A 26886-nucleotide genomic window follows, 5' to 3' on the forward strand; every position below is an offset into this window, starting at 1 on the left:
TGCATGGTTTTCAGATTAAATAAGTAGTTAAATAATTCATACAATCTGGGGCAAAAAGGGATGGCACCCTGCCGCCCGTCAGTATAGCCCCTAAGTCTTCAAGGTGCTACAAGATCCCTTTCCATACTGATACCCCTGTCTTTGAACCCATACCATATGCATGTGATGCTTCTCAATCAAGTCTTTGTTGACTGCTGTTAATTAACTCCTTGCAAGTAAGTAGGAATGGGCTTGGGGAACATGCGGCCTTCCATATGTTGTTGGACTGCAACTCCATCTGCCCTCATTGTTGGCTGTGATAGCTAGCCTTGCTGTAAGTTGAAGTCCAACAACATCTGGAGGGTAACCTGTTTCCTGCCCTGCAACATACAGAATATTGTCATTTTAGCTTCCAGGGAGAGTTCAGAATTGATCTGCTCCAAAACTTCGTTCAATAATTGAGGATGCAGTCCACAGTATCCTCAGCACTGTCCTCCAGAACCACATCTCAAATGAGTTGAATTTCTTAGTCTGCTTTCTTCACTGTCCAGCCCTCACATGAAGGGGAATATAATGGCCTGAACTATTTGAGCTTATGTATCTTTACCCATTAAGATCTTGATTAGTTGTTTCATGACTACCCTTTCCAATCCTAGTCTTCTTCTGATTACTTGACTGCAATCTCCATTCTTATTAGTTTGATCCAAACTACAGGAACTCTTTTAACTATTCTGATTTCTCTATTGTCTAGATTGAATTTTTGTAGGTCCTCTGTGGTCAGTTCAGATCTAGGCTCTAATTTGTTGTGGCACTTCAAGTTTAGAGTCTTCCACTTCTCCTTTGCTTCCAGTCTCCATTCACACTACTGTGTGTAACTGTACTGTGTGTGACTTAATCAAGAGGATGCAACAGGAGCGTGAGGTACGAGGTCTTGCTTGTTTTATTTCAAAAAGTCTATCAGATCACAAATTGCAATAATGTTTTAGAATATGCACCGGAATATGACTATTAGTTTTTTTAAAAATGCTGTAACACACCCACACACCATACTGTGCCATTTTACCTTGCTATGGAGTGTTAATACTTAGTTGAGTTAGTGTTGACTCACCATCTTATATCACACTGAAGTGGAGAAAGGTGAACAGTTGGGACTGGTTCATCGTAGTATCAGCATAACTGGCATACTGCACTATAGGACAGATATCCGAAATTTGGAACACAAGCAGTCCAAGATACACTAATAACTAAAACAACCAAAACAGCACTTTTTTTCTTTTCCCCTCAACAAGAGACATGAAGCATATCGTACAAGTGGATAGTTTTCCTCTTCCTCTTACCATACTAGAATCCAGAGACATCTAATGGTGACAGATTAAGCAAAGACAAGTCTTTCCAGAGAGCAGTTAAAAACTATGGAATAAGCCAGCTTTATAACATTAAACACATTCATCAAGAATTGGGGTATCTATGGCTTCTGGTTGATGATTAGATTTTCTTGAAGACAGTACATCTCTGAATCCCAGTTACTAGGAAAGGATTATTGAGGTTATGCTCTATTTGGGGGGGTTTCCCTAGGGGGCAGTGGAAATATGTTAGGGTAAATGGGTACTTTGCTTGATTTACTACATCACTTGTATTCCAAAATGTTTTATTGCTTTAATTAGCCACCGGTTGACTGAAATGACTTCTGACGGGGAAAGGAAGATTCATAGTGGCAGCCACAAAACGCCTCTTAACAGCTTGAATTTAGCTGGGCTAAACAGATGTAGAGGCTGCCTTTCAATAGAGGCCAGCATGCCAAGTTGTACATGGGTAAGAAAGAGAGCATTCCCATACCTTGCATCCACACTGAAAAGATTTTCATTAGCAACCAAGAACAGGCACATATAGGTATCAATACGCAAGTTGTAAGGGGGAGGGGAATTGTGTTAAGTTATAATAATTTTCTGTCAGTCAAATTCAGTGTGCTATCTGAACCAAGACTATCTAGACAGATCAAACACTAGCAAGTTCATACAGTTTTAAACAGGCACATTTATATCGGATGACAGTTGGGGCAAACTACCTACAGCATTCAACAATTTTGTTTTATAGCATTTCAGTATTCTGAACTCTGGCCATTACCTTGTATTTTAAGGTAATAAATGGACAGACAAAACAATAAATGGGCACCTGCCAGGAGTTAGGAAGCAGGCAGTACTATCCCGTATGAGATGGTCACAGAATAATTCTGGGTCATGAGCTGGAAGTTTATTGTTTGCTATTACTTCTAATTTTAACTACAATTCTATGTGTTTATTCCTGAGGTACAAAATTCAAAATTGAGTAAAACAATTTCAAACCTTGTTAAGATGCAAGGCCAACAGGCAAGTCATTTCAGAGGGATTAAAGTTAAAACTATGGAAAGTACTAACAACTGGTTGTTCCCCTCTTACTCAACTTTTTAAAATGTGAACAACAGAAAACATCGTATCTATGGCTTTTTGTTGGGCTTAGCTGTTGCTGAACCAAGTGAAGTGAAACACTCACTGGCTGCTAGGAAAAGCAATGTCTCAACAACTGCAGAGGCTACTGAAATAAAATTCTATTCCAAAAAATCACATGGACGTAGTCTGGATTTCAAATCAGACATTGTGTATTTAGTGATGAGAATGTGAAGGATGCTAATGTACACAAATATTTGGGATGCCAAGTATCTTTATGCAATTTTCAACAATAAATTTCTCAGCTATGTTTGGCCTGGTTAGAGCCTCTGCAAGCAAGTTAGCCCAAGTCTTAAGACGTTATAGCTAAATTTTTCAAGTGAATAATTCACAAACAATAACTAGGATGATGTATGTTATACTCAAGGTCTAGACAGCCTAGTCTGTTTCATAAAGGGAGCCTATTTAGTATATATGTACACCTCGAACAAAGTATTACTTCAATTTTTTTAAAAAAAATCATGTCGCTTCCTGGTAAAACTAACTTGGCAGAAAGCATAGGTTAGCACCATGCAGTTTAGTTGTGAAGGAGTGCAGAACACAGCTATTTCACTGGACAAAATGGTTACTTTTTAAATTTTTTTATTATTATAGGTTGCTGTTGTTTTACAGTTAAGGATGTGCAGTTAACACCCCACAAGAAAAAGCAGTAGAAGTCTTATGGGGGGAAAAAACCCAAGTATACTGAACACATACCAATCAAATGGTACAGAGATGTGGGGCTGGCTTTGATTTCAAAGTTTCAATAGAAATTTAAAAAAAAAAGAAAGATGAAATGCTATAGCTTTTCAATTTCCAAGTCTAAATAGGCACTGTTAAAAAAAAAGCATGTTTCCATGTTCTTCAGCACATGTCCCCAATCTAAACATACTGCCAAATATCTTGGGCTCTCAAGAAGCAACTGAGAACACAATCTTACAGGGATAATAAAAGCTTGGGACCCTCCCACCCACCCTCTTAAAAACGACTCAGTGTTGCTGTTAGGACAGGAGCAAAATTAGAGGAGTTTATAAAGGTCTGAAAGCATCCAAGGTAAAGAGCACAATATAGTTTGTTCACTATAACTTGTATTGAAAAAAGAGAATAAAACACTGAGATCTACATCTTGGTACATAAAATTGTTTTTTTCTTTTCTTTTTTTTGAAGAGAATTCTTTGAAAATATGTTTTACAAGTTTATTGGAGAGGAGGAAACAGAAGGGCACTGCTTTAGTTGTCTTCAATTGGAGGGGGTCAATTCAGACTTCATTATAACCATTTTTATACACTGTACATCTACCCTAGTTGGATCAGTGTGTGGAACTGCTCAATGGTGTCCCTTTGAATAACTGTAAACTAAACCACAGTATGCAACTCCATAGGAAGCTAAAGGATCAAGTGAATGTACAGCCAGTTATATTTCCCCTGCTTCACGCTCCTCTGAGCTTCTTCTGTCTTCTGATCGGCCATTAGCGCTTTCATAGGAACGCTTCCTATCTTTGCAGTCTCGGTCTCTAGGTGACTTTTCTTTGGGGCTCCTTTCTTTGTCACGTGATGTCCTGTTGCGGTCTCTTGATCGTTCTTGTTCTCTGGAAGATCTTTCTTTTGAGGACCTAAAAAAAACACACCATTTTACTTGATTTTGATTAGTTGACTTATTAATCCTAGCTACAGGCCAGCCAACCAGAACATGTGCCAGTACAGGGGAAGAACACACCATTTCCAGAATAAGAACAAAAGAATTATACATTTAAGCCCTAACTGAATTAATTTTTAATCCAATTAGGCTGACTTAACCCTGTGCTCACAAATGCCTATTAATCAAAATTTAAAAGCTTAAGGGGAAGACACAAATTGTTGCTGCCTAGGGTACTTTCCTTACAGTCTAAATTATTACTGGTCAACTAGTGAAAGTCTGTCCACATATACTCAATACCAACAGGAAAATTCCTTGAAAAGAAATCAAGCAAGCGTTCTTCCCAACTGGCTTGTTAAGAGTGAAAAGAGTTTGTATGTTTATAGAAGAAGCATACAATGGTAAAATATTATGCTATCAACATACACAATGCTTCAACAGTTAAAAACTAGACAGACAGAACCACTATATTTGATATTCTTTTCATCTTGCACTGTAATGACTTATTATAAACAATAACCCTGTTCTTGGGAGGCCGGCCCTTGCCATAGTAACCTATAATCAGAATACTGATCATGAGAGAAAAAAAGGGGTAAAGTCAAAAGTTAAAAAAAAGTGAATTGTTCTGATAAGAAATTTTGAGGGTGGGGAAATATGTGAAGTCCTGGTAGTGGGCCATGGGGTAGGAACAGTAACAAAATAAAGGAGAAAATGTATTTCTCTATAGCCATCTTTGGTCAGAATCCTGTCACTGCACCATGTCAGTTTATCTATGTAACTGATGGCAGCAAGAGAAAAAGGCCACAGATAGATGGTTGTGAAGAAAGCAGATACTAGAGAAATGGGCTACTTGTATTTTGTTAAAAGGCAATAGAAAGGAATAAAAAAAAAGTCAGCATTTCAACATAAAGTGCTTACTGCTAGTACCTAAGGCCCAAGAAAGGCATTTCTATCCTTTAGAATGGGCCACAGAAAAAGCTAGGAAACTTAAACAATAGTGTCATGGAGAAAGGAGTGTAGCGCTATTGGTAATCTCCTAATGGCCAGACACGCCCTGGGGTTCCTCACCCTGACTTAGGTAAGGTATATCCTTGGATTGCTTTTGAAGGTAAAGTAAAAAAAAAAAATGATGTGTACTAAATGGGCTATAGAACTAAGTGCATCATATTATCTGAGAGGTTACTGAGGTAAATTATTTTGGCAGCAGACTGTGGGATAGAGAGGTAGGTGGTGAAACATAGAAAGTCCAGAAAGAAGGTACTGTACAGTATTTATGGCAAATAATAACCAGGGCATGAGCCAGAAATAATTAAATGTCTGAGACAGATGGTCCCGAACGTGTTGTGTCAAAAGGCCTGTACCTTCCACTGACAACATACTGATTAATGTCAAAGATGGAGTGAGACCCATGAACCATCTCTACCCCACCACAACCAGCAAAATTAGAGATATCTATGTAATAAGTACTCATTTTGCCAATCCCCCAATCACCTCTTTTTAGAACTGCGTTCTCTGCTCCTGTCCCTGGAACTATGCCTGCTCCTCTGGTGGCTGCGACTCCTACTGCGACTGGTGGAGCGAGACCTATGGCGGTGACGTTTCTCACGAGACCTGGAGCGAGTTCTTTTCTTCCGTTCACGTGAGGAGGAACGAGATCGATGTCTGCGCCGATCTCGGGATCTAGATCTGAAAATAATTTACAATGGAAGAGAACAACCCTTCTAACGTTTTTATTTTACTATTAACTGCGTGTGTGGAGCAGATGAAGATCCCTGCAACTTAAATCTGAAAATCTTAACAACCGTGAAAAGAAGGTAATAGCAACCACTTCTTATTTTATGTGCTCATGGCAAGAGAACAGCAGTACTCTGTATTAATGCCAGGACATATGCACACATTTGCTATTTTTGTAGCTTTGGCCCCCAAAACTTAAGTACTGAATTAAAAAAATAATCACTGATCTGAACATAGCAACCAATTCAAGCCTTCTTATATCTTAAAACTTTGAAGTGATAGCCTACTACTCAGTGCTCAGTAACAATGTGGTCCTGAAGTAGCAAGAATTCATCAAGCTTCAATTCTACAGAAGGCCTACATTTGGCTTTTCCCAAATAAAATGTCCACCATTGATGTCAGCGTTAATGACAGCATGCCTTAGGATTGCTGCTCTTCAGCAACAAGTTAAGCATCCCCTTAATTGCCTGATTAACTTGTTGCTGGAAACTGGAAATCCTTAGCCATGCTGTCATTAATGCTGTGACATATACAGTTGGGTCTCTCTATCCACAGATTCAAGCATCCACATCTTGAAAACATTCAAAAATACTGACTATATTCATGTATAAGTCTAGAAATTTTAGTCAAAAAATTGACTCCAAAAACCTGCGTCGACTTATCCATGAGTCAATGTAAGTAATATACTGTACTTTAATGCTTATAACAAAAGGAACCATTTCCTGGTGAAAGGCAACAGTGTCATCTCTTCTGGAAGCACTCACACCCCCTTTATATTTTCTCATCCATTAAGCCTTTAGTATGAGCAGTTATGCCTGCGGGAATTTTGTAAGTTTTCTGGCACTGTTTTCCTTTGCTTCACCTCTTGCATCCTTTGTTACACATCCCTAAGATTTACTCTCAACTTATCTATGGGTCATATCAAAATCCATAATTTTGGCCCTAAAACCTGCTTTCAACTTATACATGAGGTTGACTTACAGTCGAGGATATACGGGTATATAAATTCCAAAAAGCAAACCTTGATTTTGCCATTTTACTCTCCACTGTATTTAATGAGACTTGAACATACACAGATTTTGGTATCCATAGGGACTCCTAGAACCAAACTACAGCAGATACCAAGGGCCCACTGTACAAGCTATATACAATAAAGGTAAAATGTAAAGGTAGTCCCTTGACATGAATGTCTTAGTCGTAACCGACTGTAGGGGGCAGTGCTCATCTCCATTACTAAGCCAAAGAGCCAGCGTCGTCCAAGGACTACTCTGGTGGTCATGTGGCCAGCATGATTTCACCGAACACTGTTACCGTCCCACCAAAGTGGTACCTATCTGTCTACTTGCATTTGCATGCTTTCAAACTGCTAGGTTGGCACAAGCTGGGACTAGTGACAGGAGCTCACCCCATCATGTAGCACCTGGGCCTTGAACCTTCCAATTTTCCGAATGTCAGAACAGGCATCTTAATTACTAGGCCACCGCATCCTGTATATACAATACAGCAGCCTAAGCACAATAAAGGCACCAGATCCCTTTGGATGTTGGAAGCTAACAGGATGATGATGATGATGATGATGATGATGATAATAATAATAATAATAATAATATGTTTTATTTATATACCACTATTCCAAAGATCAGAGGTGAACAGCAAGTAAGCTAATTAGCAAGTAAGCTAATTTGCCCCCAACAGTCTGGGTACTCATTTTAGCGACCTCGGAAGGATGCAAGCCTGAGTCGAGCTTGTTTAGTACTTGGATAGGAGATTGTCAACGGCAACCACGTGCTGTATGCTGTTTTTCAGAAGAAGGAACAGTCAAAAACGCTTCTGAATATTCATGGCATAAGAAAACTCTATGAAATTGATGGGGTTGTCATAAGTCGACAGGTGACTTGAAGGCACACACACACATACCAGATATAGCTGTGATTTCTCTGTGGCTAGCATTGTACTAAGGCAGGCCATCCACTAGACTACAACTCCCATAACGTCATTTGGTCTTGGGACAGGCTGAGTGTCAAAGAACAATATTATGGGATTGTAAAAATAACTGCAAGATTTTGCTCCATTGCTGCACAAGAAATCAACACTGTGCATAGTGTGTCTAGGGAGAGATCCTCTTGTTCTGCATCTGTTTAATTTAATGATTCAAACTTATGAAAAATTCCACAAAAACAAAATGGTTCCTACCTTTTTGGATTCTTGCTATGGGATCGAGATCTAAAAACAAGGGTAAAAGAAAGATGAATGTTTATGTTGGAAAGTTAGTTTACACAATATATTATTTGGAAGTAGACAAGTTGAAGTAAAGTATTTTGCATCTAAGTGCACAGATGATGGACAATAATCTAAAATACAAGTCAAATGTGAAGACAGAAACAAAAGGGGCCTTGCATGCTGCCTATTCTATTTTTCCCTGCTAATGAAAACCAAAACTGTAGCCATAGAACATACATAACACTTGGCACATACACTAAATAAAACAGCACAAAAATTATGTTGAAATTACTGAGCACATTTAATTCTGCATGCATTTTTATTTTCTTCCATATGATTTTCATATTTTATTTTTTATAGCAGCCTTTAAACTGTGACACTATTTTTTAAATAGTCAGAAGCCTTACAGAAGTAACTTGAGGTGTGACTATGTGCTATCATTGCAATTAATAAGAACAGATTTTCTACCTTCTTAGCTTCTCCCTTTCTTCTCTCTCCCTTTCTTCTCTTCGCTTTAGACGTTCCTGATTTCGTTTTTCCTGCTTATCAGCCACAATTCTCTGAAAAGTAAGACAATTTTAAAAACCATTTAAAAAAATTCTAGAACATTAATACTATCAGGAACAAGTATTTATGGAGGCTAGTGTTTCATTCAATTACTGTCCAATCTGGCAGAATTACAAACTGTAACCCACCCACTGACAATGAGTATGATTGATCCTCAGGACTGGAAAGATGTTGCAGCACTCTTGGGATGCCACTGCAACCGAGGAAAGTTACACCTGTGACGTAATTTTAAGGTCCTAATCATTGAAAAATCAGTGTTTGATCAGGTGTGGTGTGGAAAAGTAATCAACAGAACATATTAGCACCATGTATTTCATTTGATAATTTATCTAACAGGCTAGGAAACCTCAAATGTGAATGCTCCTCACTTAAGGTGGTAGCCACCCACCCACATTTTTGTCACAGATGACTCACAAATATATCAATAAACACATTTTTAAATACATATGAATTTACTCAACTGATGACACTAAAGCTTGAATAAAAGGAACTATTTCACAGTGAGAATGACAACAATGGATAACTCCCATCTTTTATGTTAAGATGGTAGTATTTTAATACATGATTTTCATAAAAACATTTGTGTCTATGCCCCGGTTTCTAAACGTGGGCTTAAGTCAAGTTCCCAACTACTCAAAGTTAAATGGTTACTCAAATTCAGTAAAGCAGTATCATCACATATAATAGTTGTTTCTTATGAAACCTCTCATTCTCAACCATATGAGTTTAAATTTTAAATATGGTATGACCATATGCAAATTTATGTAAATTGATCAGTAAAGGTGATCATTAATTGTCTGAAAAAAAGAGGTATGCACTTACCCTGAGTTCTTCAAGCTTCTCTCTTATTTCAATAAATCCCAAGTGCAATTTTCCTCCAAAATGATCAGCAAGTCGCCTGTCATTGTCGTGGAGACCAAGATAAGCTGAGCACACTTCACACACTCGAAGTTTTTGCTGCTGGAAACTGGAGGCAGGCATAGAATTCCTGTATACCTCCTGGAAAATACATCACAATATGTCTCTTAAATATATAAATAAAGCTAATATTCTTAAATGGAATAGAATGTTCCTTATTAGCCAGAGTAATTTCAACAGAATGTACCTTCCTGAATCGGGGATAATTGGTAATCTGGTCAGCTACATCTACTGTTGGCCAGCAAATACTTCCAAGTCCTCTCCTTCACTTTCAATGATGCTTCAGAAATGAAGACGTTTCTACTATTTCTTTCCAGTCCTATTGTGCTTTTTCCTACATAATTTTTAGCCACAAAGAAGAGACTAGAGTGGCCAATTATTCCTAAAAATTGGTTTCTCATTAACAAGTGAAAAATGCTCCTGTTGAATATCTGAGTTAGCCAATCCCTACTTCTGCTATATAATCAAGTCAATTCCCTGTCACTACCTCCTCCTCACTCCATCATTTTTCTTTTCCAACATATACTACATTTTATGGGTACTAGAGATCAATGAGCCTGCTCCATCTTCAGTGATCTTAGGACAGTGAAAAGAGGAGCTCTCTTGATGGATTTGTGAAAAATATTTTTCATGTTTATAAAACCCTTGCTGTTGTTTCTCAGTGTCCCTATTTTGGCCCTGTGTTGGCACAGGGGCACTGATTTCACAAATACAGGAAGCAATAAGGTACTCAAGATCAACCTAGGAGACGAAACTAGCTGTTATGCTGCATGATGCTCCTCAGTATGAGGAGAACATACACACTTGAGGGGAGCTGCTATTTTAAGAATATTTTTAATGTCCACATGTAAAACAATTGCAGCCCATGTAAAATTTTTGATCCCTGTTTGGATTACTGTCATGCACTTTGTGGGGCTGACTCTGAAAAGTGCTATGAAACTTCAGTTGGCCCAAAGAGCTGCAGCTGGATTGTTAACTGGGGAGCTACAGGGAACACACAAATCTCTTAATATCAGCTCCACTGGCTGCTGGTCCATTTCCAGGCACAATTCAAAGTGCTGGTTTTGACCTATAATGGCTTTTGTCCAGGTTATTTGAAGGACTATTTCTCAATTTATGAGCTTAGTTGAAGTCAGGAGAGGCCCTTTTTTCTTTCCCACCACCCTCTCAGGCTCATTTAGTAGAAACAAGAGAGTGGGCCTTCTCAGTAGATGTTCCTCCTTAGAGAGGCCAGGATGGCCCTATCCCTTCTCTCCTATTGGCAACAGGAAAAACATTTTTGTGCCATCAGGCTTTTCCAAACTGATGAAGGCTGCGTGCTGTGCATCTAAAGATTTTAAGGTTTGTATAGAATATTTTAAATGTTTAATGTTTTCAACTTATAAATTAATCATTTTTTAAAAAAAAAACTTTTTAGTTATACTTTAACACTTCATACACAGACCTTTGGACTTCAGAGAAAGAAAGTGTTCTTCATATTCCTTCCCTGTTCCCTGCTAAGAAGTTTGATTTGTTAGAAATAAATAAAATAAAGACTCTAAGTTGTTTATTTATATGCAAATTGCCTGGAACTGGGGACAATAGCTCCTTCTGACTTAGAAGGCAAATTAAGCTTTTAAGAATTAATATAAATAAAAAACTAGCAAGTTTGGACCACCTCTTTTTGCTTTGTAGGAATTGATTGCTTTGTAGGATTGCCTCTTTAATCTTGCCTCCTAAAGAGCAACTGATAACAAAAACTAAAAATGTAAATTTGGATTACCTCTGCTTCTCTCTTCTTTGCCCTTGCTTTCTCCACTTCATCCATTACTTTCTGTGATTCTTCCACATTTCCATCAGCTCCAAGTTGTTCTACTTTGGCAAGCAGCTTTCCAATTTCCTCATTCAATTCATGGACTCGTTCAGCCTTTGGAAAGGAAAAAATAAGGCAAAATAGGATTTGCAACAAGAGGTTGCAGTGTGGAATGCTCCTTTTCCATATTCCAGTCATCCATGTCTTCCTTTTAAAATACCCTATTGCATCTCCCTCGCCTCCAGATATTCTAAAATTCCTACAACCAGTCAGCTTTCCATGACCTCTGAGTATATGTACTCCTCACTGGGCTATCTGGTCCTGCTCCTCCAACTCCCTTTTTGTGTATGTGTGTTTGTGCATGGGGTGTAATTCTGCATGTCAATATTTCCTCAAGTGTGGAGAGGTGCCATTTTGGAAACAGTAATCTACACACACACAAATGGCTTCTTGCTTCTCATTTGCCAAGCTGTAACTTGAAGCATTCTTTAGAGATAATTACATCTATAACAAACATAAAAATAATAATCCAATATTTGAAATTGCTCAATGCTCACTCTTAAAAAAAAGAAAACAACGAGCCACATATGCTGTTATAAGTCAATATAGAGTTTCAGCCTTGCATGCCAATTGGCCATTTTTTGAGTACAACATCTCCTTAGTAATTGACAGTGCTCTCCTATGCAAGTCTTCTTAGTAGAAAGTTCCACTGGATTCAAAAAATTCTCTAGGGAATGCCCTTCTGTAAGAGTGTTAAATGCCTACCTTGGCTGCAACTTCAGCACTAATCTCTTCTTGTGTTTCTGCCAGTCTTTTCTTTGCCACTTCAGTTCTTCTGTCGCAGTCAGCAATGAATGACTGAAGATGATCCATTGCCTAAAGAATGAATCCAAAATATCACCAAGGGAAATAAGCATGTCTTCATGTAGCACAGTAAATTATCTGATTGCTGATTAAATATTAAGGTACTTACAAAGTGCTCTACTGATTTTTTTTATTTAAATACTTCACTATTTACATTTTCTTGAAGTGAACACAACTCAGAACGCACATAAACATAACCTAACAAGCATATTTTAAGTCATTTGACACTCACATATGTATGTATTAACCAAACTAAAGAGAAAAAGAGTAAAGTGGGAATAGAGCAGGAGTATTTGCTCTATATATGGTAATAAATATCATATATATTATTGTACGTGTTATTTCATATTTCAACTTGCAGAAGGAAATCCAGGAAGTGACAACCATGCTATTCTTTAAACTTGGCTAGGATATTACTCTCTTTTATATGAAAGCCATACTCCTGTTGATTCTTACTTCAACTTCGCTTTCTCTGAAACTTCAAATTTATTATCAAAGATTTGGTTCAGTTTGCCCATATGATTCTATTATCTGAATGCTTAAATGTATAAGGTGACTTTCACTGGGATCAGTACAGGAATGATTGCCAATGACTTAAAGTGTTCCTGTTAAATCAGAAATATAATACTGAAAGTTAAGTGTGGCCAAAACACAAAGGAATAGCTCCTCCATAACTTTTACATGGAATGACTACAAATCCATAATAAAGTAACATAATTTATATCAATGAATTCTTACTTAATGCAACCCTATTAAGAAAAGTGTTACATATTCTAGACCTATTTAAGGTTGAGAAAATAAATTCTTCAGAATAATTCTTCCACAAAAAGTACTTTTTGGGAAAAATTATTTGGAGGATACGAAGCTAGAAATAACGGTAGTACCTATTCCACTGTAATCAATGGCCAAGTTCTAAATTCCATTAGTAAAGTAAATTAACACTGCATCTACTAATCAATTTTGGAAAATGTGGTAATTTCTAAGAACCTTGATAGAATTAAGATTTTAAAAAATGTATCATGTACTAGTCTATTCCCTTCCTGCTATTTCTTTCCTAGCCATTGCATAGTACAGGTATCTCAAACGTAAAACCTACATCAAGCTCAAAAAAGAAGTCTTGTTCTTTTGATGCTATTTCATAATCTGCTCTTAATGCCAAATCATGCACCTTCAGACATTCTCCAAGGTCCATCCTCTGAGGGAGAAAAACAAAACAGAATTATAGAACCAGTGAATCACACTTTCAAATAATTTTCTGAATGCTTTAAAAGAATACATTTGAAATGATTAGAGCTTGATAGATTTTCTCCTACAATAAGTGATTAAACACAGGTTTTGCTGAAATGTCCTCAAACTTCAGTAAAGCCACACTGACAAATTATAGTACATTTTAGGCAAATAGTCCTGCCATAACAGTATATTTAATGCTACATTTTTCATACAGGGGATCCTCTTGATTCGCAGGCTCCAGATCTGTGATTCTGAGTGGCTGCAGATTGTTACATCCTATATTTAAAATAGCAACATGAATGCATTGCACATGTGCTGAAGCATCTGTGTGCATATCGCCACCATTTAATATTATGGGAGATCATCATCCCCCCCTTTTTTTTGTCATTCGTGGAAGGTCCCAGAACTGAACCCCTGTGGATCTAGATAGCTCACTGTATATATCTCTGTGTGCAAAATCTATTTCTTTCTTTAAGTTCTACAAGAACTGTGACTTTCTAAAGATGCCCCCCAGTCACAACTTCTTGTACTTCAAATATTTCAAATTAACGTCTGTTATCTTTTATATGAACCATTTGTTATTTAAAGTAATAATATATCACCACTCATGGCAAAGTCTCACAGAGGTGGCTTACCAAAGATAAGAGCATATAGCAATTTTAAAGATACAAATAAAACCAATGAAAAAAATAAAGCTAAACAATAGGAATTCAAATAAAATGTGGAAATGTAATACACTGAAAATGCAATAAAACTGGATTAGTAAAATTAGAACTATAGACTAAAACTATAACTTCAACAATAACATCATTTGGCTTGTCTGACTAAAAGGTATTTATCTACTGGCAGAACAATAGGAAGACATATGCCCGCTGCATAAGGAGGAACAAGGAAATGGGGTCACTTCATGGTGAAGATGGCCAAGTATTAACCAGGGATAGAGAAAAGGCAGAACTACTCAACACCTTCTTTGCCTCAGTTTTCTCTGAAAGGAAAAACAGTGCACAACCTGAGGAGCAGGGGTGAGGTAGCATAATGGGGGAAATGCAGCACAGAATAGACAGAGAAGAAGTACAGGAATAAATCACTATTCTAAATGAATTCAAGTCTCTAGGGCCAAATAAACTACATCCAAGAATATTAAAAGAACTAGTAAAAGTAATCTCTTGAGCATTCTTGGAAAATAGGAGAAATTCGCACAGATTGGAGGAGTGCACATGCTGTCCCCATCTTCAAAAAGGGAAAAAAAGAGGATCTAAATAATTATTGCCTAGTCAGCCTGACATCAATACCTGGAAAGATTCTAGAGCAGATCATTAAACAGACGGTTTGCAATTATTTAGCAAATAATGCTGACATCACTAACAGTCAACATGGGTTTCCTCAAAAACGAGTCATGTTGGACTAATCTGATCTCTTTTTCTGAAAGAGTTACAGGTTTCACAGATGAAGGGATTGCTGTGGATGTAGCATATCTTGATTTTGGTAAGACTATCGACAAAGTTCAGTATAATATCATTTCAAAGAAGCTAGTAAAATGTGGCCTAGACAGTGGGGAGAGAAGGTTGACACCAGAGTGAAAAGGGAAGGAAGTGGAGGGGAAAGGGGTGCTTGGTGGGCAGAGAGATCAGGAGGAGGAGGCTGGGTAGAGATGGTTTTAACATCAGATTGAGATGTCAATCTGGATCCAGGGCAACTATATTGACCTGTATAGAAGTTGACCTAGGATTTTAGGGTCATTTTTGGGGGATAGCTTTTTGACTTATAGTCAAGTATATATGGTAGGATGGGAGACACCTGGCTAGATAACAGTACATGTGAAAGGGATCTAGGAGTCTTAGTAGACCACAACCTGAACATGAATTAGTAGTGTGATGTGGCAGCCAAGAAAGCCAACACAATTCTTGGTTGCATCAACAGGAGTTGGGCACCTCAATTCAAGAACGATACTAAGAAGCTGGAGTGTGTCCAGGGGATACAACAAAAATTGTGAAAAGTCTGGAGGCCATGCCCTATGATGAGCAGTTTAGGGAGCTGGGAATATTTAGCCTGATGAAAAGAAGGTTAAGAGACAACATGGTATTCATGTTTAAATATCTGAAGAGATGTCATATCAAAGAGGGAGGAGGCTTGTTTTCCATGGCTCCAGAGACTAGGATAAGGAGCAATGGATTCAAACTACAGGAGAAGAGATTCCACCTAAATCTCAGGAGGAACCTCCTGACAATCAGAGATGTTCAACAGTGGAATATGTTGCCTTGGAGTGTGGTGGAATCTCCTTCTTTGGAAGTTTTTAAATCGAGGCTGAGTGGTCATCTGTTGGGAGTGTTTTTATTGGTGTTGTTACTTGGCAACTTGTAGTCTCTTCCAACTCTATGATTCTGTTTCTAAGCCAGCCAGCTAATTTCAAGACACGAAGCACGCCCAATGAGAAAGCCCTCATTTGCGTCTCCGCTAAACACACCTGCAAGGGTGATGGGATTAATAGAAAAGCCTTCCCCTATACTTTCATGTATATATGAAACAGCATAGAAGACAAGATGGAACTCAGAGGATACCAGGGGCTAATGACCTCAGGATCAAATAGGAGTCCTCTAGCACCTCCTTCTGAATTTGCTCCCCAGAAAGGATGGAACCTCTGTACAACAGATTCTCTAAGTCACATTCCAAATAAGTGGCCAAGAATGAAACCATGGCTAATAGTACTAAAAGCCACTGAGGTCCAGAAGAACAAACAAGGACACACTTTCCCTGTCTAGCTTCCAATACAGATTATCTACAAAAGTGACCATAACCAGGTCCTGAAGCCAGACTGAAATGGAACCATATAATTTATCTAATTTGGAAACCCTGGAATGCTATCACAAACAGAAGAAATTTAAAATGGCTGGTTGTATGTCAGTAACAATGCAAACTGCAGGCAGGGGCAGGAAAGGAGACTGAATAATGAAGTGGTATTACACCAAAACACCTGTCAGCTTTGACTCCTTAGCCTAAACCATCAAAGTGTACATCAGGTTTCTGGAAGTTTGTTAAAAACATTAAAATATATGCACTGCTCTGCAAATGACTGATCACAAACAAAGAGGTACACATTCGATGCAAAATAAAGAGCTCTTTTATTCAATCTCAGGAAATAATCAAAACCCCAGGAACTGAAAGGATAGCTATTTCAATCTATTTAATGACTGGTATGCAAGAAAAGAGCCCGAGAGTCTTCTCATGAGAGGACATATAACCTTTGAACATTCAAATACCAAGACAGACATTATTTCTCTCTCTCTCTCCTTTTCAAAGCAAAGGGTTTATGTAGCAAGTAGGTTGCTTTGATCCTCTTCCTCCAAGATGGGTTTTTCATCTCGCTGCCAACCTAGTTGGTAGCTGTATTGTCTGTTCTTTAGCACCATGCCTCAAGCATATCTTTCTTTCCTTGTCTTATCAGTTAAATTGTGCAAAATTGTTTTCGAATTCTCATGAAGAATACAGTCTGGACTTTAGGGAGAAAAGTGATGAGGCAAACAAAAACACATCCCAGCTGTAGTCCATGCATGCACAAAATATATATTTTCCTGGAGCCTATTGTTAGTTGCCATCAATGAACAACTAGTATGCTATTAACAATAACCCAAGAGAAATAACAAGATGTCACTGAATGTTTTTCTTCTGCACTGCCTTTATGAGACACACCAAATACTACTTTTTCTAACAAATGTTAAATGTTTATACCCTTTACTTCTCTCAATGATCTCCAAGGCCCCATACAGACAGGCCAAAATAAAACCGCTTCGGGTCACTTTGGAGGTCTGCTGTTTAAATTATGCATTTGGACTGGAGCATGGCTTTCGTGTGGCTTCCGGACGCTTAAGATGCATGCATCATTTAAAAAGCATACCTCCAAAGTGACCCAAGGCAGCTTTATTCTGGCCTGTCTATATGGGACCCAAGACAGGTATGAAACAAAAGCTAGTTACTGCATTGATTCAAAATAAACATCCTTCACAAAGTGGTACAATTACAGCACAACAGATCTGTGTGTATTAAAAAAAGTACTACATATCCTGCGTTGGCCTATGGTCATCTCTGCCTCCAAATCCCTCAGCTATGACAGGTATCAGGCAATAGTTTAAAAACTCACCCACTGGAAAAGCTCATAGCTTTGGCCAGTTAAGCTTGACCAAGAGGCATGTAAATCACCTCTAAATTCCACCTAACCTTGAGCAACACCAATGGCAGTACCCATCAGAGACCAAGGCAAAAGAGAATGAAGGGACTTAGTATGAACATCTTTTGATGTGATGCAACTAGCTTGAGCACAGCAACGGGAAGGTACTGGAAAACCACCATGTTACCTTTTGCAATTTTGGTTAAAGTATGTCATGGAAAAAGATAATTTTAAATACATTCGTCTATCACAGGTCTTAGATGGCCAGAGGGTGCTAAGAATCTCCAGGCTGAAACTTAGATTAGAAACACTTAATTTAAGACGTATGCATGAGGCAGGAACATCCACAACAGTGAAAAAAGCAAAAAATGATGAACAGTTGAATCCTTGCAGTAGGTGAAGTTTGGTGGCCAGGTTCTAAGCACGTACAAATAGATATTGGATGCGCTATGTTTTATTCAGGAAGTAATCATGCAATAGCAGCATTAAGGAGTTGCAATTATAGTAACAACAACAAACTACAATGAAGCATTCCAAACGTTGTTCTTTATTAATATAAGGCAATGTTTAATTCAGTTAAAAGCAAATACCACACATATTAACCTCATATATGTGAAGGCTCCAAAAAATTCAAAGATGTTGATTATTATTATTATTATTACTATTACTATTTTTAAAAGCACTTAGATTGTATAATGGGGGATTTTAATACTAAGATAGGAAATAGAGCTTGTAGAAGCTTTTTAAAATAGAAAATATGCAGTAAGAACATAAAATAATCTTGGAGAATTAATATAATTTGTGAGCAAAAAGGATACAGTTACAAGCACCACATTTATATTACTACACACTGAAACCATAAGACAACACTAGCATCAATATTAGGAATCATATAGATTACGTTTTAGTTAATTAGTTATCTAATCAGCATGGTTGGTAAAAACTCATCCCAGACTAAAGTGAACTGAAAGTATAGTATTTTTGTTGTAATTCACCTTGAATTAAAGAAAATACAAAAAACTAAGAATAAAAAGTCAACGATTAAGTGATCTATATAAAACTACTAAGGAAGGAATGCACAAATGTAATAACGGGATCACATGCAGTAGTAGAGATGACCAGCAAAGCAGTCATATAAACATAAATTGAAAATGAAGTAATGATGGAAGGAATTAGGACTAATGGAGATCTGAAAATAGAAAAATGAAGAAAACATCAAATACAGATACACCTCAATTAACAAAATGTCTGATGAATAAGCTCCTTTTAAAAGTCTTTCTGTGTCCACCCATGCCACCCCAACCCCAACCCCTTTTCCTCTCTGTCCTCTCTAGGTGGACTTTTTTAAAAGCAGACATGTCATTATGAGATCTTGTATCAGGCTGCAACAGCAGAAGCCTAAGCTGAGAAAAAAAAATGGGATTCTACTGTTGCTGATTCTGCAGTAGCCATGTGTCCCTACCTGTAACAGGCAAGATAAACAGCAATTATCTCCAGAATTCTTTACTGAGCATGTATGAACAGCAAAACAAAGAAATTGGGAAAGCAAATCTTTCTGCTTCACCAGCTATTCTTCAGCATAAATCTTAACTCTGGCCATCAAGTAGAGGCTGATGATTTAAAAATGTGGAAGCGGATGAATGAAAGAAAAAATCTTTGGATATATTTTGGAAGACATTTTCAAGTGGCCTCTTGACTTGCCTAACCTGGTTGTTTTGTTTCACATGTGCATACTGTTAGTTTTCGATAAAAAGTTCATTGAAACATGCTGAACTGCTCCTCTTCCTCTAATTCTTCTTCTTTGGTGTAGAAACTTATTTCATTTCTATCCTTTGCATTTCTGCTTGGGTACAAAGTTTTTTTTGTCAATGACCAGGAAGACACCTACTTTGTTATGTGTCAGGTATAGCTGTATGAGAAATTATTAAGAACATCCAAAATGTCAGGGAAATCAAAGAAAAATGGTGGACTAAACAGTTATATAGAGACAAGGAATCGAGAGACTATCCATGACTCCTTTACTATTCCTGAAAAGTTGAAGGAAGTAACAGGCATATTAAAAGTAACTTTTGTAAGAAAACTTTTATTTGAACTTCAGTTGATCAGTTGTAGTGTGAACAGTGGAAATCAGAGTGGAGTCCACATTCCAAGAACACAGAAAGCTCAATGTGTGTTAATCATGCATGATACTACTATATTAATCTACTTAAAAATTCAGTTGGAACCGAAAAATCAGGAGATGATTTCTGTGATCTTATTTAAAAACACGAATCTTATTAGTAAAAGAAATCTAGGGTAAAACCTGCTATGAAGAAAAATATTTCAAAAGGTACAAAATTAGTTTACACACAAACTGATCAGACTACCACTACAAATTGAAGACATACTTTGGGATCATAAATTTCTCAAATGCCAAAATATAAATTACGCACGGTTCCAGAGAGGACATCATGAGGACAGCAGTTGAGAAGATGACTTTTGCACACTCTGTCATCACTGAATTTGATTCGCTGACGAGTAGTATCCCCTGCAACACAGAAACACACATTTCTGATTAGAGAAATACACAACATCCTACACAGTGCTGTAACTTTAGTTCAAAGGATTCTTCTCTATTTCACACAAAAAGAAACATACATATCAGAATCTGTGAGCTGATACTACTTTAATCTAAGTAATGGATTATATGTGGTTATTATTTTATGTACCACATGACATTCAAATAATGCCACTGAATAAAAAAAAAGTTAATTCTTTTTTATGAAAACTTATATACAAATATCATTAATTTTTACTCATATTAATGTGGAATATTCTTGCTATTAGCATGAACAGACTTGCAAGCATTTATAAAACATGTCTCGAGGGTTTACTGAATGTCAGTTGCCATTTCTTCAAAATCTCATTCATGGCATTAGTGCTTTATAGTGAAGTGTTTTTCTAAACTTGGAATGCTGGAATAAAAATGCCTAAAAGCAGCAGTATTTCAGAACTGAAACCCCATAAGCTGAACACACTGCATCTGCATTAATGGAGTCTATTATAAACACAAAAGCATCAGCCTGCTTACCACACATTGAAGTCCAATTGCAAGTCTAATCAATCACATCTGTGAACAAGGTTGGAAACATTAGGAAAACTCAATACCTAGCTACTGATGTATTGTGCATGGATGTACTTTCTTTCATGAAAAGGAAAAGTTGATAGTTACTATGTCAGACTGGAAAAGGAGGTCCCCACAAAACATACTTTTCAGTCTAAATGCAGCAGCAGTAATACAACTCATGTTATTCAGTTTGTTTGTGGCGTTTTTTTTTAAAAAAACAACTTAACCCTTAAATTGTAATTATACAAAATGAAAACCTACTGGTGAATTACTGAAGCAGAGGAGAGTTACTGTGAAATACGTGTCTGCAACTTCATTCACTTAAGAGGCTACAAATATTTGCCTTTACAAATGCAGTCACTATTCCATTCCAATAACTTTAAAACAGGCAAATGAAGTATGTACAGTGTCTCTTCACTCCAAATGCTTGATCTAATCACTCCATTGTATCGTCATTCCAAATTTTAACTACTGTACTGGCCTACACAGAACAAAGTGTAATATTTTCAGATAGGCTCCACTCATTCCACTTAAACTCAACATTTATTTCAGAAATCAAAGTGTATCAAGAGGCTAATAAATAATTCACAAACTAGAACAACGTCAGAGTAGTTCAGCAATAGGTTTTCAGATTTAATAGCTTTATGCTAGGTCTCTAGATTTAATAGCTTTATGCTAATGAAAATTTAGAGTTGTCTTTAAAAGTTATGCCTGCTACTGCAGAATATCTGAGGAACTGGGATATTTTCTAACCAGTTTCCCTCTCTTTCTCTCTGTTTTTAAAGACACAAGTTGTTGGTTCCACATTAATTAACACATCTGAAAAGTTAGCGATAACTCACGGCTCGGCGAATGCGGGGCCTTTCTGACACTCCCTTGCAGAATGAAGCAGGCAGGCATAGATACATTGAACCTTTATAAATAAAACAAGGGGCCAGATTGTTCAGTTTGTATATAATAAACTCTGCCAGCATTTTCATTAAAGCATCTAGAAAAACATGCTAAATGTTACCAATAGTGGGAAACCTAAATTAATCCTGTGTCTGACAGCAGTGTGCTAGCCTGTTATTCGGGGGAGAGTTTACTAAAAGAAACAGCCTTCCCTATACTATGGTTGAAAAATATTTTAATTCCTAAGAATCAGTATTCTGGATTGTTTGTTCCACTTCCTTCCTTCTGTTCACCCAAGGATCTAAAAATCTGATGTTTGGTCTGATTCTTAGAATCTGAAATATTTTCCAGCCTTGCTCATAGCTTTTGGAACTTTTTTTTTTGCTGTAACATCTCAAAATACAAAAGATTAGATAAAAATTAATTCTCTAAGCATCTTGTAAAATTTTAAACAATTGAAAACAGCGTTTTGCTCATCTATTTAAAAGACAACTTTAGATTCAGTTACTATTCTAGCACCTTCATCATCACTCAAGATTACCAAGGTATTTTTAAAATTTTAGAATCAAATGGGAATTGTTTTGTTTTGTTTTTTACTACTCTAGATATTTACCTATTCCAATGTCCTCAGAAAAATTTATTCTTGCAATTGTTGGAATGGATGTATGTAATCACAAAATTAAGTTCATCTTCAGAAACAGCAGCTTCCTTTTTGCAATATGTCTGGCCCAAACCATATTTCCAGATAATGTACTACTGTACTTACAGAGATGGAAGTAACTGTATAATGGCATCTCATTTAGGAAGAAAACTACTCCTACAAGAACAATTGCTACTATGCTTACATGTTGTCTCTGCTAGCTATGAAAACTCAGCCCTCTATAAATGAACAGATTCATATTCCACCAAATCATAATCCAAAAGAGACTATTATAATCTAAAATAACATCCAAATTTCATTTTCACTACATTGTTAAGAAAAAAAGAATTTAATCAAATAAGTAAACACAACTAAATACAATAACTTTTTAAAACAAAATATATGAGGACATTTATTTTTCAGGCTATACATTGTCCAAAAATTGCTGTGGAGATTCTGTATTTCCGGAAGTGCATTCACAACTTAATGAGAGATCAAATACATGTTTTACCATCTCATTTTTTGAGTTGCTGGTTCAGACCCCTTGCTGCTAGTCACACTACTACAAATATCCCACTAACACTAATGATAGCTGTACCATATTAGTGTTCATACATATACACAACAGGGATGCAGAACCATCACAGCCTTAAGGGCAACACAAAGTGTTAGTGTGTGTGTGTGTGGGGGGATATTTCTATGTACTTGCATCCAAACTCCACCAATATTCCAATTGAATTCAATGCATTTTAAAATTCATTTCATTTTATGTAATTAATTTAAATTCATTCTACCTTGATTTATGAAAGAATTTAGTGGAATGAGGGTTAAATTGTTCCATGCAAATCAAAAAGAAAACAGCCCTAGCTTTTTGTTTGGATGTATTACAATTTTGTATTACAAAATATTTTATGTTTTTGTAGACACATTTATACTTTTAAATTATATTCCTACAACCTGGAATTTAAAAGATGATCAGCATATCTCAATCCTGAATGCCTTTACTGTAGCTAGAAAATGTATGTGTCAAGGATGGAAAGATAACATATTCACTGTCCACTGTTTGATGGTCAGAAGATCTTAATGTTTTAGGGACACATGAATGTGTATTTTTGACAGCAGGTGCAAGAAAACCTATCTCTGAACATATGATCCCCTTTTATTAATGTAAATGCCTAGTCCCCTATACTTTCCACTCTTCTTTTTATTCTCTTCTGTCCCTTCCCTTATTCTGGTCTAGGCTGAACATATGTACTGTTTTAAGTGGGATAGTACCTTTTTTCATATTACCAGACCGTCCTGTCCTTTAATATAAATGTCAATTTTGTCCCTTAAAAAAAAAAGCCCTGCCATGTTGAAAAAATGATTTGAAGATCCCTGTTTGAAATTTTAGATTTCAAAAAACAAAAAACCACACACAACCAAAATTGTGTCACGGGGTGTGAGAGGTTTTATTAAGGTGTTAAAGGACTGAAATTTTCTGTGTAAGATTACTTCATCAGAGAAATATTTGTGGTACGATCATGGTGAAATATAGTCCCCCTCTACACCTACCTACATTTTTGTATGAGTTCTGCCACTGAGGAATAATGGTTAACTCAATATGTTCATGTAATAAAACGTTTGTTATCATTTTACTTTTTAATGAGTACAGAATATAACATCCCAATGTCCCATTTCTTTCCAAGGAAATATGGTCAGCCTGTTCTAATCCCCTCCCTTTGCATTTATATTTTAAAAAATCCATTTTAAATTTGTTAAATTTATGTTAACATGCTTTCAACAGTAAACAAGCTTTCCTCTTGTTTTCCAGTCACTTTTTTGAAAGAGTCCTCTGACACCAGCTACCAAAAATCTCCTATAGGACACTTTGGCTTTATCACACAGAAGCCTCCAGGCGTGCCCAGAAAGCAGAGAGCAACTTCTAGAAACTATTATCAATATCCACTGTAGAGATTATAGGAAGAGAGGTGTCACATGATGCTGGTGGTGAATGCTGGTCAACATGGGCAGCAGGATAGAAATTCAAGGGAGCAGATTTGGGAGCAATAAAGCTGAAGTACATTTCATGACAGACATCAGAGGGAAGCACAGAAAACAATTGAGGGGGCACATGAATCCTTTACACACATTATAAGGCCACACAATGCACTGTAACTTTCATAAAGTAGCCCTACTGGCTTTCCTGTCAATACAGTATTGAAAGCACCTTTATAAATAGGGACTATGGCCTGTTACAGACTGCCAAAATAAAGCTGCTTCGGATCTCTCTGGAGGTATGCTGTTTAAATGATGCATGCATCCTAAGAATCCAGAAGTTGCACCAAAGCCGCACTCCAATGCTTAGGAATCTGGACTCTTAGGACCCATGCATCATTTAAATAGCATACCTCCAAAGAGGCCCGAAGCAGCTTTATTTTGGCAGTCTGTAACAGGCCAATGCAAGGAAGCAGGTAGCTTAAATGTAGACTTTTCTCCATTTCATTGCCAAGATACTAAAATGGGTTGACTAATGTGCCAGTTCTTCCAATTTAATATATTTTCTTCATGAAGAATACTGGAAATTTTTAATATTAGGATGGATATCCTATTTCCACAATTCAGAGTAACAAAATGAAATTTACAGAAACAATGTAAGAAGTAAAGCCCTCCTCCCGACCACCATCTTGAGGGGGAGAGAAGCAGGCCAGCAACAACAGGCCTCTGCCTGCGAAGAAGACAAGCCCTCCTCCTGACCACCATCTTGAGGGGGAGAGAAGCAGGCCAGCAACAACAGGCCTCTGCCTGCGAAGAAGACAAGCCCTCCTCCTGACCACCATCTTGCTTGTCTTACTGCATGTTGTTTTTATGATGTGTTAATTTTTATTGATTCTGTGAACTGCTTTGATCACCTCGGAAAAGCGGTATAAAAATAAAACATATTATTATTATTATTATTATTATTCATCATTATTAATGCTAAAATTCAAAAATACACTGCAGCTACAATTAGATATCACACTAAACCATAGCCCAGCAAGGTAAGAACAATGCAGTGAGCCTGGGCTCAATTCCACCCTCCGGTTCTGCTATAACTATCAGCCGAAACAGACGGCCCTGAAGGGATGGCTTGACTCCGCCCCTTTGAACGCAGGGTTGGAGCTGCAGCAACTGCACCGCCATGCTCCCAACCTGACTTTTTGCTGGCACAAAAAGAGGCAGACAAACGCCATTCCTTTTTTAGCTGCTAAAAAAGCTAGCTTTTCAGCACGCATTCAGCATATAAATGCCACGCCACTGAAGTGCTGCAAAGCTAACCGCCATGTGATCAGGTGGGCAGAATGATGCTGGCTTGAGGGGCAGCAGTACATGCAGCATCTAAATGCTGCACTCTGATGCTGCCCCCCAAGCTGACGCAAAGGGGCAGTCTGTTTCATCCCTATATTAGTGAAAAAAGGAAACTTCAAACCACAATTTATGAGGGTGGCTGGCTGTCATTAACTATAATAAAAATTAATCAGGTTCAGGTTCAGATGCTATCTTAAATTGCAGTTACTCAAAGCATGCAAACCTGATAATCTCTGTAACTCATTCTATTCATGCTAAACTAAAGTTTCATCTCAACATGCAATTCATTCCTGACTCATTCTTGTTAAACTAAAGCCCACTCCATCATCTTTTGCTACTTCAACTAAACAGATACCACATACACATTAAGACATTTTTATTTAGACAAAACTTAAAAGTCTATAAGCAAACTAAATAAAACACATAACACACAAAGTCTATTTGAGAAAAATAAACTAAATTAGCCCCCCTAAATGGCAAAATATAAAGTCAGGAAAGTTCTGGAAGTCAAAGGCTGCTTCTGCACTGCAGAAATAATCCAGTTTGACCCCACTTTAACTGCCCTATAATAGTAGTGCAGATGCAACCAAGAGCAAGTTTTTAAAAATGAAAACAACCTCCCCCAAACCATTTTCATTTTTCTGAGACATTAGTAATAATCTGGTGCTAGGATTTCAAATCTTTCATTGTCTAATTATGATGCCATCTTTTAAAAATGGGCTTGGTTTAACTTATATTAGAACAGACGCTGTGAGTTACACAATTTTCATGTCTTGCCTCATATAAACTAAAAAGGCTGAATATCTATTTTTTCCTACAAAACCATTTCTCTGGGTCCTTCAACTGCATCAACAACAGAAATTACATTTCAATTAAAGGATTTAAAAACTTTATGGGATACGATTCTAGTTAAAGTAAGCTTTTATTATGTCCCAAGGGTGCACTTTTGTTTCTTCTATTGATCTGTTAAGATGTATGCCATTTTGCTGTTTACACATTTCCAGCTATGAGTCCCACATCCTTTCTTCCACCTATCCATTTATCTATTGCATTTATATGACACCTTTCTCCCATTATGGAACAAACAATAAAATATAGTTGCAGGATTTGGTGATGGTATCAGTTAAAGATTTTGTTGTCGTGTGCCTTCAAGCTATTTCCAACTTATGGCGACCCTATCATGGGGGTTTCTGGGCAAGATTTATACAGAGATTTGCCACTGCCTTCCCATGAGGCTGAGAGATTGTGACTTGCCCAAGGTCACCCAGTGGGTTTCATGGCCAAGCAGGGAATCAAACCCTGGTCTCCAGAGTTATAGTCCAACACTCAAATCACCATGCAATGCTGGCAAAGATTACA

The 26886-nt window shown here is 37.2% G+C and overlaps 1 protein-coding gene across 4 annotated transcripts in view; it reads right to left on the reverse strand.

Annotated features, from left to right (window-relative positions):
• Nucleotides 1-3027: 3027 nt before the first annotated feature.
• LOC121930719 (putative RNA-binding protein Luc7-like 2) overlaps nucleotides 3028-26886 on the reverse strand; it is a 31157-nt gene continuing 7298 nt past the window's right edge. The window contains exons 2-12 of one of the 4 annotated variants that reach the window (XM_042467441.1): nucleotides 21512-21582; nucleotides 20634-20672; nucleotides 19996-20090; nucleotides 13268-13366; nucleotides 12073-12183; nucleotides 11278-11421; nucleotides 9420-9596; nucleotides 8499-8590; nucleotides 8004-8033; nucleotides 5568-5762; nucleotides 3028-4053 (exon numbers count right to left, since the gene is read on the reverse strand). In XM_042467441.1, the coding sequence (XP_042323375.1) occupies nucleotides 3855-4053; nucleotides 5568-5762; nucleotides 8004-8033; nucleotides 8499-8590; nucleotides 9420-9596; nucleotides 11278-11421; nucleotides 12073-12183; nucleotides 13268-13366; nucleotides 19996-20090; nucleotides 20634-20640 (1149 nt within the window). In that variant the 5' untranslated portion in view covers nucleotides 20641-20672; nucleotides 21512-21582 and the 3' untranslated portion in view covers nucleotides 3028-3854. Of the gene's footprint in view, nucleotides 4054-5563; nucleotides 5763-8003; nucleotides 8034-8498; nucleotides 8591-9419; nucleotides 9597-11277; nucleotides 11422-12072; nucleotides 12184-13267; nucleotides 13367-19995; nucleotides 20091-20633; nucleotides 20673-21511; nucleotides 21583-26886 lie in introns of those variants that run through there. The other 3 variants (XM_042467440.1, XM_042467438.1, XM_042467442.1) reach the window with 3 other exon arrangements.

Source organism: Sceloporus undulatus, chromosome 5 (genome assembly GCF_019175285.1).
Source record: "Sceloporus undulatus isolate JIND9_A2432 ecotype Alabama chromosome 5, SceUnd_v1.1, whole genome shotgun sequence".
NCBI classification, from domain to species: Eukaryota; Metazoa; Chordata; class Lepidosauria; order Squamata; family Phrynosomatidae; genus Sceloporus; species Sceloporus undulatus.